This window comes from Pygocentrus nattereri, chromosome 9 (assembly GCF_015220715.1).
Source record: "Pygocentrus nattereri isolate fPygNat1 chromosome 9, fPygNat1.pri, whole genome shotgun sequence".
Taxonomy (NCBI): Eukaryota; Metazoa; Chordata; class Actinopteri; order Characiformes; family Serrasalmidae; genus Pygocentrus; species Pygocentrus nattereri.
In genome coordinates this window covers 10,563,945-10,578,881 of record NC_051219.1, presented here as the reverse complement: position 1 = coordinate 10,578,881, position 14,937 = coordinate 10,563,945, and the positions used below count along the sequence as shown (strand labels likewise).

At 40.1% G+C, this 14,937-nt stretch overlaps 1 protein-coding gene across 1 annotated transcript; it reads left to right on the top strand.

Moving 5' to 3' along the window:
• Nucleotides 1-51: 51 nt before the first annotated feature.
• On the top strand, nucleotides 52-14,432 carry LOC108442803 (protein-glutamine gamma-glutamyltransferase 2-like). Its single transcript, XM_017723015.2, has 13 exons — nucleotides 52-82; nucleotides 1,601-1,780; nucleotides 4,345-4,572; nucleotides 5,893-6,011; nucleotides 7,067-7,195; nucleotides 8,499-8,676; nucleotides 8,849-8,978; nucleotides 9,943-10,046; nucleotides 10,367-10,609; nucleotides 11,745-12,020; nucleotides 12,499-12,659; nucleotides 12,788-12,924; nucleotides 14,072-14,432. Exons 1-13 carry the CDS (start codon nucleotides 73-75, stop codon nucleotides 14,217-14,219), a joined length of 2,043 nt encoding a protein of 680 aa, XP_017578504.2. The 5' UTR covers nucleotides 52-72; the 3' UTR covers nucleotides 14,220-14,432.
• The last annotated feature ends 505 nt before the right edge of the window (nucleotides 14,433-14,937 follow it).

Below are 14,937 nucleotides of genomic sequence, written 5' to 3'. Positions count from 1 at the left end.
TACTGGCCCTAGCGCAGAGTCACTGACCTAAACTCACACACGCACACAAGGTCCGAGTCGGAAACTGAGAATATGGATCAAGGTAAGATTTGAAGACTTGGGCCTTTTTCATAGAGCCAGCTGTACAGAGGGTGGAGCGCTGAGTGCTTTGTGAAGCCATCAGTGAGAATCATGACTAATCTTGATTAATCATGACTAATCTTCATTAATCATTAGGGGGACATCAATGTCACAACATGGCAGAGTGAAAACTGGTGCACATGCATGTTGGCACCAAGCAAACGCAATGAATATGTGACAATGTTTTGATGTTTTAGCGTTTCTCGTTTTTGAAAATGAAGTAATTTGTGTTTGATGAGTTAAACGAAATTTATATGCGCAGCTGCAAACATTACTACTGACCATGACCAGCATTTGAGCATGTAAAGTTTTGGGTCATTATCAGGATAAGGTAGCACAGTCTGTCCCTGGTGCCTTCAAAGTTCATATCTATATTTATTTAGCTATTAATATTTATATTTAGATAGACATATGTCTAGTCTCAGTATGCATAACAGACAATCAGACAATCTTTAAAGTATTTCATTAAGTACTTTATTAGGTAAAATACTTTTTAAGTATTATTAAGTAATAGAAGTATTAAATACATTAAATACAAATTACGTACTTTTATCATGTACAATGAGCTTACATTATTGCTATGAACCTTCCTATGAATGTTTTATTAAAAACATTTTTGTCCCAAATATTTTGGCCCCTGGTGTCCTCAGAATGCTCTGTTTTTGATATATCTTATATTTAGTTTTAAAATATTGGGTCAAGTGCTGTTAAATGGGAAATTCACACACCATGTAACACCAGTGACACGACCGCAGAAGTCCACTGTGACTCCCTTTAGGCAATACTCCCCTCAAAGTTTATGGTGGAAATTTATGGTGGGCATTTTAGAATTTAATCCTATTCCTTTTCTGACTGAAATGTTTTTTTGTGTTTTAAAAAAATCCAAAAACATTTGTGCCATCATTGGTGTTACTGTGTTCAAAAGTTGAGATTCTTCCCTCCTTTCGATCGATTATGATCAACCTGAAAAGGCGTGTCATTAAAGAAGATCCCTGGATCTGTTTACGAGCTTTTATAAACGTATAAGTTGATTAGCTTCTTAACTGAATGGACAATACATTTCTGAACATTTAATATGTTTAATATGTTCATAGAAAAAAACTTAGCATTTCAGTACTTTGTGGTAACACCAGGGACACTGGTTCGGTTTTTATTCCCTTCCAAGTACAACTCTATCCGGATAACAACCCTTTCATGTTAGTCTTTTAAAAGAGGACACCAGGTTTATTAGCAAAGCTAAATGCTAACCTCAAATCTTCAGCCATCTCTCCTTAACTTTGCTAAATGTATTCATTCTGGTCCCAATGGCCCGCGACCCTGACGGAGAAGCGGCTTAGAACATGGATGGATGGTCCCAATGGGAGTTTTTACCTCAGCCGTTCATGTTTAACCTAGCTGGCCCAGTTACCGGCTGGAAGTTTGTGCTTTTGACGCTGTAGATCTGAAGTTATGCTTAGTTAATGCTTCTCTGACCTGCCAGTGCTGGAGATAGATCGTGTTGATTTGGCCTGCGCGGTGAACAATGCTGAACACCACACGGAGCTGAATGGAGCGACCAGGCTGATCGTGAGAAGGGGTCAACCTTTTACCATCAACCTTCACCTACAACCCGGCACTCACTTTCACCAAGGAACCAACATCAACCTCATCGCCACCACAGGTACCTCAACTCACCCCTGAACAAAGAATGCACGTCACTCATAGCTGCTAACTGTGATGGTTGGGAATGAAAGTCATTGTTGGCTGTTGGTTATTTGAAAACTATGAAGTCCTTACAGGAAAGTCTGTCTGCTTGTTATTGCACATGAACAGATCTCAACCGAGGGGAGGTTTATCCGCTGGTGGCTTTACCTGCAAGCCAACTGGCCCTTTCCAGTAAACAGCGGGGCCTTTCGCGTAAATAAATGCCATGCTGAGCATTACAGGTTTTCCCATTCATTTTCCAACCAGTGAACTGCCTCCTCCTTTATAATGTTTCTGGTCTTTACTAGCTTTCATGCAGTGTTAGCCGTTGCTACTAATTCTTCCAGAACTCGGTAGTTTGGACTGAATTGTTGTACCGAATTTATAAATGACATAATATTTAAACTGTTAACCAAATAACACTTACATTTCACAATATAACACTAAAAGATTAGTTTCAGTGCTTTTTAACATGGCCGCGCCAACCATGATTCACTCCTAGAAAGTTTCAATCAAAACGCGCTCGCCCTCTACAACGTTCAGTGTTCAACTACCCTGCAAGAGAAAAACAGCAGCAAAACCAGCATATCGCTGCGATCGGAAGAAAACCTCGTGTCTCCATTTTTTCGTTTTTCAGTTTTTGAGGTAATGCGAAAGTGCCTGTTGCTCTTTACACTGTGTGTAAATTTCATAAAGAATGGATCCAAAGAAACGGCCTACAATGACTTGGAAAAAAGTCTGGTTCCATAGACTTACATTAAAATAAAGTATGTTTTTTCCTTCTCCTGTAAAGTTACCATTTTGGAGATATGAGGTTTTCTTCTGACAACAGCGATATGTTGTTTCGGATGACCAGCACTGGACCAGTATAAACCAGTTTAAATCGACATGGAATAATGCTGATCAGTGCTGTTATTAAGCAGAATAGCCACAGTGAGCTCATTAGAGAACTACTATGTTCAGTTAGCTTCCGTGAGCTAATTAGCTAGCCATGTACATTTTGTTATGTAAGACATCTGAACATAATATACACATATTTGGTGAAATATTGCTTTGTGTGGCTGTGAGCTCTGGTGTGGAACTGTGGTGCATTGCCTTTCCTTCTCGTTGTTGTTTAGCTGTGCAACCTTTAGCTTGCTAACTACCCAGCTAGTCGATAGTAAAGTAATGAAGAAACAATGCATACCAGATGCAGACTGCGCACAAATGCAGAATCCAGAAGAGAAGCTATCAGTGATTTAACCTCTTGCCAAGCCATGGTCCCACACACTTCTATAACCTAAGAAAAGCTCCATTAGTCTTAGTATGTAATAAGCCTGGAATGTTCCGCGGCTAAACTGAGATAAAAGCTATTCTAAGTTCTGATGTTTTCAGATCCCTAGAGAGACGATCATCCGTGTATCTAATGATCAGTCAACGCACTAATGTTACATGCAACCTACGTGGCTCCCTGACAAACTAGGCCAGAGTAGAGCGGTCACTGCCAACCCCTGACCTTTCACCCATTCTCCTGCCCACAGATCAGTCCAGCTTCTCTCTGAGCAAGCTAGAAGGGATTTTAGCTCATTTGTGTCTGGGTTATTGCACTAAGGCTGTGTGTCGTGGCTTCACTGTAATACTGTGCCTTTAAACTTCACCAGTTTCCTTACTTTCTCAGTACTTTAATAGCGCTGTCTCTGAAAACTGACGCTCAGTTTGTAATGTGGAGGCTTAATCAAAGCAGTGTTCCAACACTTTCTTCTAAAATTGGTTTAGAAACGCGATGAAAGTGAAAAAAGTACCTCCAGAATGTTTCCGTGGAGCAACTTTGTTTTCAGGAATTGTACTATATAGACATTTAAGATAAAGGCTGGAATTTCTTCAGCTATATTAAAAGGAAATTCCATTCATTTTAAAAACTTTCTCCATAGTTCAGTGGTTGAGATGTAAACAAACTCTTTCAGTGGTTTGATGTGAAATGGTTCATTGCCAAGAAACCTTCTTTACAGTGAGGCTGATGGGAATCACAATGTCTTCAACACAAATATAGCCATTTTGTTTACTATCCAAAACCACAAGGTGAACCTACACACACCATTTTTAATATGGGTAATGGTTAGGGTTAGGGTTTGGGTTAAAACTTGTAAAATAAAGAAAAGTAAGCTTTCCTTGGGTTCTACTTTTCTGTACCATGACTTGTGTGTAATTTTCTGCCCTTTGAAAATACAATTTAAGCCAAAACATATAAATATATAATAATAATAATAAACATATACATATAATATGAATTATATGCAACGTCTCGGGCATCACGCGGCATTTTTCTGACTAGGTGATGTAATGCCTTTCTATGATGGACCTTTTAAAGGCATTAAACTCTTCAGACGTCTGGTCCCCATCACCACCACTGTAAACACTCTGACTTGGAGTGGAGCATTTCACTTCAAACCTCTCGGAATGACTTTACATCTTAATGATATTGTGTGGAATTTTTGGAAAATGGGTATTTTCCCCTGTAAGCATGCGAAATACTGTTATGCTGAACATGCTGTGTTTATATAGGCCCGGAACCCTCAGAGGACGCAGACACTGCAGTAAAATTTGGGCTCAGTAAATTCATGTCGAAGACTCGATGGAGCGCAACTGCAGCGCTGCCGTCTGAGAACACTGTATCACTCACCGTGTGCAGCAACCCCAACGCCCCCATAGGCCTGTACCAGCTGACCCTTGACCAAGGCAGCGGGGTCAGTCTGGGGCAGTTTGTCCTGCTCTTCAACCCTTGGTGCACAAGTAAGATATATTTAGTTATACTTGTGGGAAGTAGCATATAGATTTCTGAATTTATTGATGTAGGTGAATGATGCATGGCAAATGAAGTTATATTTATTTGGTCATTTAATATGTGATTAAAAACCAATAGATCAGTCTTCAGTGTTAAAGGGCCCATATGCAAAATCAAAGCAAGACTGATGGATACAATTCTGACCAGTTTGAATGTTTTTGTGATGTCATAAAAACAAACATACATTTCAACCTATTCAGCCACCAGCACTTTAGCCGTGCTCATTCATACTGAAGGTATGAGGAGTGTTTAAGTCTAGACTACTTTTTGATTGAGGCGCAATACAGTACAGCCAATCGGATCACAGGTAATTTACATGTATCCGTTTGCAAAAAAAGAGGTGAAGAAGAGGGTGCAGGCAGGATGGAGTGGGTGGAGACGGGTGTCAGGGCTGATGTGTGACAGAAGGATAGTAGCAAGAGTGAAAGGGAAGGTTTACAAGACAGTAGTGCGTCCTGCTATGATGTACGGTTTGGAGACTGTGGCTCTGTCTAAAAGACAGGAGGCTGAGCTGGAGGTGGCGGAGATGAAGACGCTGAGATTTTCGTTGGGAGTGACAAGGATGGACAAGATTAGAAATGAGCAGATCAGAGGGACAGTGAAGGTGGAGCAGTTTGGAGATAAAGCCAGAGAGGCCAGGTTGAGATGGTTTGGACATGTGTTGAGGAGGAATAGTGGAGATATTGGGCAAAGACTGTTGGAGATGGAGCTGCCGGGTAGAAGGAGAAGAGGTAGACCTCAGAGAAGGTTTATGGATGTAGTGAAGGAGGACATGGAGATGGTTGGTGTGAAAGTAGAGGAGGCAATGGATAGGGCAAGACGGAGGCAGATGATCCGCTGTGGCGACCCCTAAAGGGAGCAGCCGAAAGAAGAAGAGTTTGAAAGACAGCAACAAAAACTAGCCTATTTAATTTGGTCTAAAGAGAGGCTGGAAAATGGTCAGAAAAGTACATAAATGCACTAATGAGGTCATAAGTGGACATCAGAGAAGTAAGAAATGAATACAAGAGCAGTATATGGGCCCTTTAAACAAACCTCTACAGTAGGTACATTTACTGTTTAGATTTGTACCGCAGCTGTTTTTGTATGATATTTCTATCTTAGCTTTATTCTTTGCTGTGAGGTGTGAAAGCTGTGTGTATCTCTAAGAGATACTCTATGTTTTTAAACCTTGGTGAAAAAGCTAAATAATAGACTGTATTAGCCAAAGGTTCATGACAAGTGTTTCTTTAACATACTGCAAACCTCCTTTCTTGCTCCAATAACAGGAGACTCTGTGTATTTGGCGAATGAGGCCGAGAGGCAGGAGTACGTCCTGTCCCAGGATGGACTGATCTATCGCGGGAAGCCTAAACGCATCACAGTCCTGCCGTGGACTTTTGGACAGGTGCACATTCTCCTCTCCATGAAGCTGAAACATAGTCATGTAAATTGTTATTTTAATACGAGCAGAGGACTAGCCCAGAGCACGAAGAACGTCGGTAGTAGATGGTAGAGACTTGTGACTTTTAGAGCTAGGTCTTCAGCTTGAGCAGTAAAAGTCAAAACTTGGTCAGAAATTGAGAAAAGAAAACCACAACTCTATGATAACGCTAAATTCTGCAAGCACACCTATGAGGTTTATAATAGTATGTTGGTGCCCATGAACGGTGTTGATGCCCAAAGAAAAAGAAATAACTCCAAAAAAGCAAACAGTGCAAAACATTTCATTTAAGTCAAAGACTGTCCCTACCTAGGTACCACGGAGAAGGAAATTGGACAGTTTCCCATTTTTAAATGTTAATAGTAAAAAGTGTATTGCTGTTATATTACAGCAGTCATGATGATTCTTTTCAACAAAACCTAAACTGAATTAAAAAACTACAAACATGCATTTTTACTTTCCAGAAATCATTAGGCCTCAGTCATTAGTCATTAGTCATTCTCTGAAGGGCCTCAATGTTCTCCTCTTGTGGTAGAAGAAGCATACGCTCCTTCACTTCAGTAAATGTGCTTGGAAATATTACATTTCGTGTTTTAGTAAGAAATAACAGCGTTACCCCTATCAAGCGAGTTCATTTGGGGACAAGAACTGAGAGTACAAAAGAAAACTGGCTTCACTCTCTCTGGGTTGGTATGATGGTCCTACCTCACTCCCCATCAATCAGCATGACGTTAGCCAGAGTGAGCGTCTGTCAGCTGATGTAAGAGTTATCACTTCGCATTCTTCTCCAAGTGTGTTGAGCTGTACAATATCGCTGCATTAACTGCAGTTTGAAAATTCATCCTCCCAGCATTTTTTAAAGTCAAACTCCTGTTGATGTAAATCAACTTTAAATGTAATTAACTATGTATTTAATTGTGCAATTACATTATTACATTTAAATAACAGCAGCAACTTGATAGCAAGTTCATTTTAAGCATGGGTCTTCCAGTTGAAACAAACTGATATGATTTTTGCAGTTTGAGCCTGATATGCTGGACATCTGCCTGACCGTTCTGAGTAAAAGCCTTCAGCACTTGCAGAACCCAGCCCAAGACTGCTCGGACCGGAGAAGTCCTGTGTACGTGACCCGTGTCCTCAGTGCTATGGTGAGTGACATTTTCTACTGAACACAAAGAGCAACAGTAGCCCTAAATGTTACTGTACAACCATTATATACAGTAGTTATGGTTAAAACATGCTAAACTGTCCAAACATTCCAGTTACAAAGGGTTAGCTTTCAGTTACAGTTTGTTCTCCAACCAGGCAGAATGTATTCTTATATATGCTTCACACTGTGTAATAATAACACAGAAAAGCATCTTCCAAAGTACAAACGTCTTAGCTGGTAAATTGCTAACAACAAACACTCCTGTTGCCAATCATAAGATGGATATTAAGATGCAACAACACAAAACTGATCAGTTTTGAGGGTAATTTCCAAAGTTGTCTTCTTTGATGTCAACATTCTTTAAATAACAGCGTTATTTCCTTTTCTGACATAGTACTGTGCAAATGTCCACCCTGTTTATGAGTCTTGAAGGATGTGTAGCTGACAAGAAGACATTACTGAGAAAAGAAAACAGACACAAAACATGAGACATTTACAGTAGAGCACCAAAACCTGGACATCTGAGATGTGGAGCAAGGTCTTACAAACTGATGGGTCCCTACAAATGAATGGGCAAAGCTGTAATTGAAATGACTGCGTGAAAAGTGGAAAATTCAACCAACTTCAAAGACTGAATTTTGGAGGTAGGGAAGAAATACATGAAAGCGAGTCTCCTGAAAGGAATGGAAGCTGTATTATAGACCAAGAGTGGATTCACTATATACTGAAAAATATATCAACCCCTTTCCAAAAGAGGTGGGACATTTGATCTGTTTTCTTTGTTCCACTTTCAGTTTAATATAGGGTTTAAATGATTTGCACATCATTGCATTGTTTTTATTTACATTTTTCAATTAAATATGTGTGTTCTGCTTTTTTTCCTGATGCAGAAAAATGTATGACTTGTAATCAATGGCTGTTTTGGCTAGAAATTAAATAAACAAAAGGTGGTCTCTGACTTTTGCACAGCACTGTATAAACGTTTATCCAAATTGTGTCTATAAGAAGTCAAGCAAATACGGACCTAAAGTTGGCTTAAAAAGAATGAGAATGAGACTGAAAGAGTTAATTGCATAACTACATAGAAAGAGGATGCTTGAATTTTGGAAAAGAAAAAACAAACAATGCTCATTAGTGTTGTTTGTAGTGTAGAAGTGACATACATTAACAAAGGAAGCTGGCTTTGTATAAACTAAGGACAAAAATACGCAATAGTGTATAATCTATTACATGTTTATCATATTTCCAGAGAGAAATGGGCTGTTTTATTAAAAATAAATAAATTGTTTTCTCTGAATCAGATCAACAGTCAGGACGATAAGGGAGTGCTGGTGGGGAACTGGTCAGGAAAGTATGAGGACGGAGTAAGGCCCACAGCGTGGAAGGACAGCTGTTCTATTTTACGGCAGTGGTATCATCAGGACTGCATTGGGGTGGAATATGGCCAGTGCTGGGTGTTTTCTGCAGTAGCGTGCACAGGTAATTTCACATATAGCTTCGAAAAGTAATGCATTGGAAAATGAAGATCTATTGGCTCATCATGGCTTCACTTTAGTTACTGTCTCAGAGCCTGCAGGGATACTGAAAGCTTGTGTGATACTGAGAAAGTATCTGCTTCACTTCTGAATATCTCTTCTTTGGTTTTATGCAGTGTCCCGGGCTCTCGGCATTCCATGCAGAGTGGTCACCAACTATGAATCGGCTCACGACACCAACAGCAACTTGCTGGTTGAGTGTTACTATGATGAGTTTGCTGAGAATCTTGGCGATGACTCCATATGGTGAGCTTGACAGCAATTATTATTATAAGAACGAAAAAGCCAGTCAAGTTCTTCCAATTTCAGTTGAACTGAGGGGTCTAGGCCAACCCCTGAAAAACAGCCCCATATCATTATCCCTCCTCCACCAAACTTTACCGCTGTCACAGTGCAGTCAGGCAGGTAATGTTGTCCTGGCATTCGCCAAACCCAGACTCGCCCCTCAGACTGACAGATAGAGAAGCGTAATTTCTTACTCCACAGAATACATTTTCACTGCACAGTCCAGTGGCGGCGTGCTGTACATCACTCCATCCGACACTTGCCATTGTGCTTAGTGAGGTAAAGCTTGCACGCAGCTGCTTGGCCATGGAAAATCAGGCGATGGAGCTCCCAGCTGATCTTACTGTCAGAGGAGGTTTGGAACTGTGCAGTTATTGATCAGCAGAGCGTTGGAGACTTTTATGCACTTAGCACCTCAGCACTTTGACCCACTCTAACTTTACGTAGTCTGACACTTCGTAGCTGAGGTGCAGTGGTTCCTAAACACTTCCACTTTTCAATAATGCCACTCACACTTGATTGTGGGAAGTCTAGGAGGAAGGAAATTTCATGATCTGACTTGTGGCAACATTGACCTCCTATTACAGCACCAAGTTCAATGTATAAAACTGTATAAAATTCTCCTGTGGCCATTAAGAGTATATGTATAAAAAATTCTGACCCAGAAAAAGTCACGTTCAATCACATTCTGCATCCATTACACACATATTTTACTATAAATCGGCTAAATCTACCATAAATAGGCTTGTATATGTAGGCATGTCTTTTTTATGCTACTTGACTGTCATGTATCAGCATTGTGTAGTAATAAATGCCTGACGGGTTGAAAATTATGGGGGAATCTAATTTTACTATACAGATACAGAAATAAACCTATTTGTATGTCTCGTTAGGCAATGTCACATTTTGACCACATTTTGTGCAGGAACTTCCACGTGTGGGTGGAGAGCTGGATGACCCGTCCGGACCTGAAGCTTAGCTATGAGGGATGGCAGGCCAGTGACTCCACCCCACAGGAAACAAGTGATGGTAGAGAGCTCAAATTCATGAGAATGTATAGTGGGGCAGCTGACATTATCACAACCATTTGTAAGATTTCATACATCTACTGGAGAGTCCAGGGCACTAACTAATGCGGGGTAAAATGTAACATCATTATTTTATATAGCTAAACAGGTTCAAGTTGACCATTTCCTTGTGTTGCCATACGATTCCACTGCATTTCAATATACAGCACTAATTCATTTTGCTGGATTCCAATTCTTATCCATTCCGCTGCACTCTCACATTGATAGTCTATTTCATTGCATTTCAGTGAGTTTCATGATAGTACCCGTAACCCCTAACAGGGATTTACTGCTGTGGCCCGGTCCCTGTCAGAGCCATTAAGGAAGGTGACCTCACCGTGAAGTACGATGCGCCGTTCGTGTATGCGGAAGTGAACGCGGACGTGGTGGAGTACGTCACTCTGAGAGATGGCAGACATGTGAAAATAGACAGCTCCACCACAGAGGTGGGCCAGTGTATCAGCACCAAAGCAGTGGGCAATGACGAGAGGGAGGACATCACTCACCTCTACAAATACCCTGAAGGTGAGGCAGCCATGGTTCTACTTAAAAAAAAAAACAAAAAAACTGATGAGATGCTATTAACTAAAACAAAAAAACTGTATTTACTAGCTGTGATCTTTGGGACCTCAGACAGCACTGCATTAAAAACAGACGGAAATTACAGCATGTACTCAGAAACACTTCTAAAAACAGTTGGCTCTGAAAACAGTTTGTGGCTGCATCCACAAATGCTAATTAAGCTCTAAAACGCAAAGAAGAAACCAGAAATGCTGCCACCTTCTCTGGGCCTGAGCTCATTCAAAATAGACTGAGGGGAAGTGGAAATGTGTCCTGTGGTCCGACAAATCAACATTTGAAATTCTATTTGGAAATCACGGACACTGTGTCCTCCGGGCTAAAGACCACTCAACTTATCAGAGCACAGTTCAAAAGCCAGTATTAATGATTGCATAGGGTGCATTAGTGCACATGACATGGGTGAAGTGCACATTGGTGAAGGCGCCATTAACGCTGAACGATAAATACAACAGATACATGTTTTGGCAACATATGCTGCCATCCAGATGACGTCTTTTTCAGGGAAGACTTATTTCAGCAAGACAATGTCAAACCACATGCTGCATGTATTACAACAGCATGGCTCTTTATTAAGAGTCTGTGTGCTAAACTCGCCTCCCTGCAGTCCAGAGCTGTAACCCACTGAAAACATTTGGAGGGTTATTAATTGGTCTCCTCAGTTCCGAAAAGCTTACAGAGTGTTGTTAAAAAGAAGAGGTGATATAACACAGTGGTAAACATGCCCCTGTCCCAACTTTTCTGGAACACGTTTTTGGCATCAAATTCAAACTGGGCATATATTTTTCAAAAACAATCAAATTTCACAATTTCAGCATTTCATATATTGTCTGTAAAATTAGGTTTATGTAATGTGCATATTATTGCATTCTATTTTTATCTACATTCTGCAGTGTCCCAACTTTTTTGGAAATGGGGTTGTACATTTAGACAAGAATCTTTTTCCCTGCTCTTGTAAAGATACTTTTCTAGAGATCTGAAGTTTGATTCTGAGAGCGACTGCATGGCAAGTTAGATCATTTATTTCAGTTCAGATGTCTTGAATGCAGAAACAGAACAAAAACATGGAACATGTTTCCAGGTTCAGAAGAAGAGAGGCTGGTGTTTGAGAAGGCCAACCATCAAAATCGGCTAATCCAGAATGAGGAAGACCCTGGTGTGCATGTGAAGATCAAACTGACCCCCGATATGATGGTGGGAACCGACTTTGATGTGTATGCACGGGTCAAAAACAACACAGATGCCCCAAAGAACTGTCACCTGATGTTCTACGCCCAGGCCGTGTCCTACAACGGCAAACTCGGGGAGACCTGCGGACTGACGGAGCTCACAGAGATGAATGTGAAGCCAACAGAGGGTAATGGACGGTCCTCTCAGTCTTATAAGTTTCAATGTTGTCAGAACAAAACCTTGTATCTCCAAAATGTTAACTTTACAGAAGAAACAAAAAACCTGCTTTACTTTTAATGGAAGTCAATGGAACCAGACTTTTTCCCCAAGTAATTCTGGGCCACTTCTTTTGGTCATTCTTCATGAAATTTACACACAATGTAAGGGCAACATGTATTTTCAAATTATGTCAAAAACTGAAAAATGGTACATGGTTTTCTTCTGGCAGCAGTGATTTATTTAAAAGGTACAAGAAGTATATTTTTTGTTGTTAAATAATAAATATTAAAAAAGACAGCAGGATAAATGATAGCCCTGGCAAATACAACGATATGGTTAAAGGGACACTGGCTTCTAATCTAAGGCAATTTTCACGTGATCCATATTGTTATATTTGCAGTGTTTCCAATAAAACCAACTCAGCCTGTTCCTGTTTTACTTTTCAGGTGACAAGGCAACTCTTCGACTGAAGTATTCTGAGTATGGGAAAGCCATAACTCAAGACAGGATGATCAAACTGGTGGCTCTGCTTGTTGACATAGAGACCAAGGAGTTTTATAAAGCCACCAAGACCATAATGCTGGACAGCCCTTCCATCACCATCACTGTTTGGGCCTTTACTTTATAATGGATATTAGAGTAACAGAATAATAAGATTACATCTTCAGTTCCTTTTAAAGCTAGAAATATCCTACATTACTGAGTAAACTGTGCTATTACCTCATTCCTCTGCAGGTTCCAGGGGAGGCCAATGTAGGCCAGCCACTTGTGGTCACTGTACTGCTGGTGAATCCTCTACCAGAAGCACTGGAGAACTGTGTCTTCTCTTTACATGGAGCTAACCTGACTGATGGAGCACCAATCATTAAAGAGTAGGTGGACCTAGAAGGGGAAAGTATGTGGACAAAGTGTGTTGACTTGACAACTTTACAATGCCATGAAATCTCATGTGGGTGTAAAATGTTGCTAGGGTATCCCAGGTGATTACAAAGGTCTTGCTAGCCCACTGCTGTTATCCCAGGTGGTTGCTAAGATGTTGCTAGACTGTGGCTATAGTATCCAGGGGGGTATGAAAGGCCATTGCTATTGTATCCCAGGTGGTTACTAGGGTGATGCTGAGCTGTTGTTATAGTATTGCAGATGGTTGCTAGGATCTTGCAAGGTTGCTGCTATGGTATCCCAGGTAAATATTCCTGGTTGTAAAAACAGTTGCAACATATAAAAACAGTACTAAAAAGCATAGGATAATAAAATGAAGAACAGTAAGTTGGCTAGACAAAAAATGTTTTCAACATTTTGCCTGCAAATGAAATTCGTCTTTGATATTTCATCTGATGCATTTTGTAATTCAACCCCATATTTGATTATTTATTATTCATATTGTATTTCTTACAGTCCATAAGAGCAGAATGGGATGCTTGTTTACTGTACTGAAGTTACTGTATTTCATTCCTTGTACTCTATAGAAATGTGTTAAATTTCAGTGTAACCCAGGTAGATTTCGTACCAATTTCTACATTTTACAACTGTTTATGTATCAGCATCAACAAATAAGTAATGAAAAAAACGTTTGGACATTGGCACTTCCCAAATTGCACACTCTGTATTTACGAAGAATTCAGACTCATGTAGACCTGGTTTTTACATTCTCCATCAGATTACTAACATTCTTGTAAGATGTTGAACAAATTATCGCCAAAACCAGATATCAGAAATGTTATAACACTGGGCCAATTATGCTCCCACTTGGACCCACTGCATCATCAGAATTACAAACCTTAGACAACTGGCCCATGAGGGAGCCTCAGCTACACCAGAATCATGCATTAAGAAGATTAATGTTCTTTTACTGACGGTACCCATAACATGCTTATTGTCACCTAATATCATGATAGAAATATCACGCTGCCCATCACTAACTTGACTGATGTGCTTAAAGCACAGATGTCTAATCTCTAAACTGGAGTGCCTTTAATGTTGTTTTAAAAAAATCATTTCTCGTCCTCTCTTGATCCACAGAGTTGGGGCGGTGGGTCCTGAAGAGATCACCACTGCTGAGCTGGAGTTCACGCCAAAGGCTTCAGGAATACGGAAACTTGTGATTGATTTTCACTCCGATAAACTAAGCAACATCCAGGGATATAGGAATCTAGTCATTGGAGAATAAGTTCACTTGTTCTATTCATCAGACGTCAGTCAGTTTCTAACTGACCAAATCAAACCATTTTCAAGACCAATTTGAGCAACAGCTGCTGGCGAATAGTGTTTCAATTGGCACAGAACTTTGATGTAATGATTGTGATATTTTAAGTGTAAAATAAATTATATTTATATATTTACACACACGCACACACACCCCTCTAAACCAATCAGGCATGATATGACCACCTCCTTGTTTCTATGCTCATTGTCCATTTTATTATAAGTGCACTTTGTAGTTCTACAGTTACAGACTTTAGTCCACAGAATATTATCCCAAAACTCTTGGTAGCCATCTTGATGTTTTTGGCCAGTATAAGACAAGCCTTTCATGGAGTCCCAGAGCCCAACCCTAACGAAACTGAAACCAATACAACTGAATTTGGTTAACTAGTTGATTTAGTAGCTAAGAGGGCACTTACCTGTTCACAGAGCCAGGTAGTAAACAGCATTTTTCCTCTAATAAATGAAATCATTTATAAAGTTTTTTGTGTTTACTTGAGTTCTCTTTGACTCATTTTAAAAGGTACTTTGTTGACCTGAAACATTCAAATCATGACAAACATGCACAAAACAAAAAACTGCAAATAGGGCAAATTCTCTCTCACAGCTCTGTACTGCGCTGAGCAGAAGTCAAAGTCCCCCCTTCATTTATTGTATTTCTAGTCAAAATGAACATTAAGCGG

What these genes read in the sequence shown, in the direction of transcription:
- LOC108442803 (XM_017723015.2), top strand. An exon ending in TGCCGTGGACTTTTGGACAG is followed by an intron (nt 6,012 to 7,066) that starts GTGCACATTCTC and finishes TGATTTTTGCAG; the next exon opens with TTTGAGCCTGATATGCTGGA. An exon ending in CCCGTGTCCTCAGTGCTATG is followed by an intron (nt 7,196 to 8,498) that starts GTGAGTGACATT and finishes TCTCTGAATCAG; the next exon opens with ATCAACAGTCAGGACGATAA.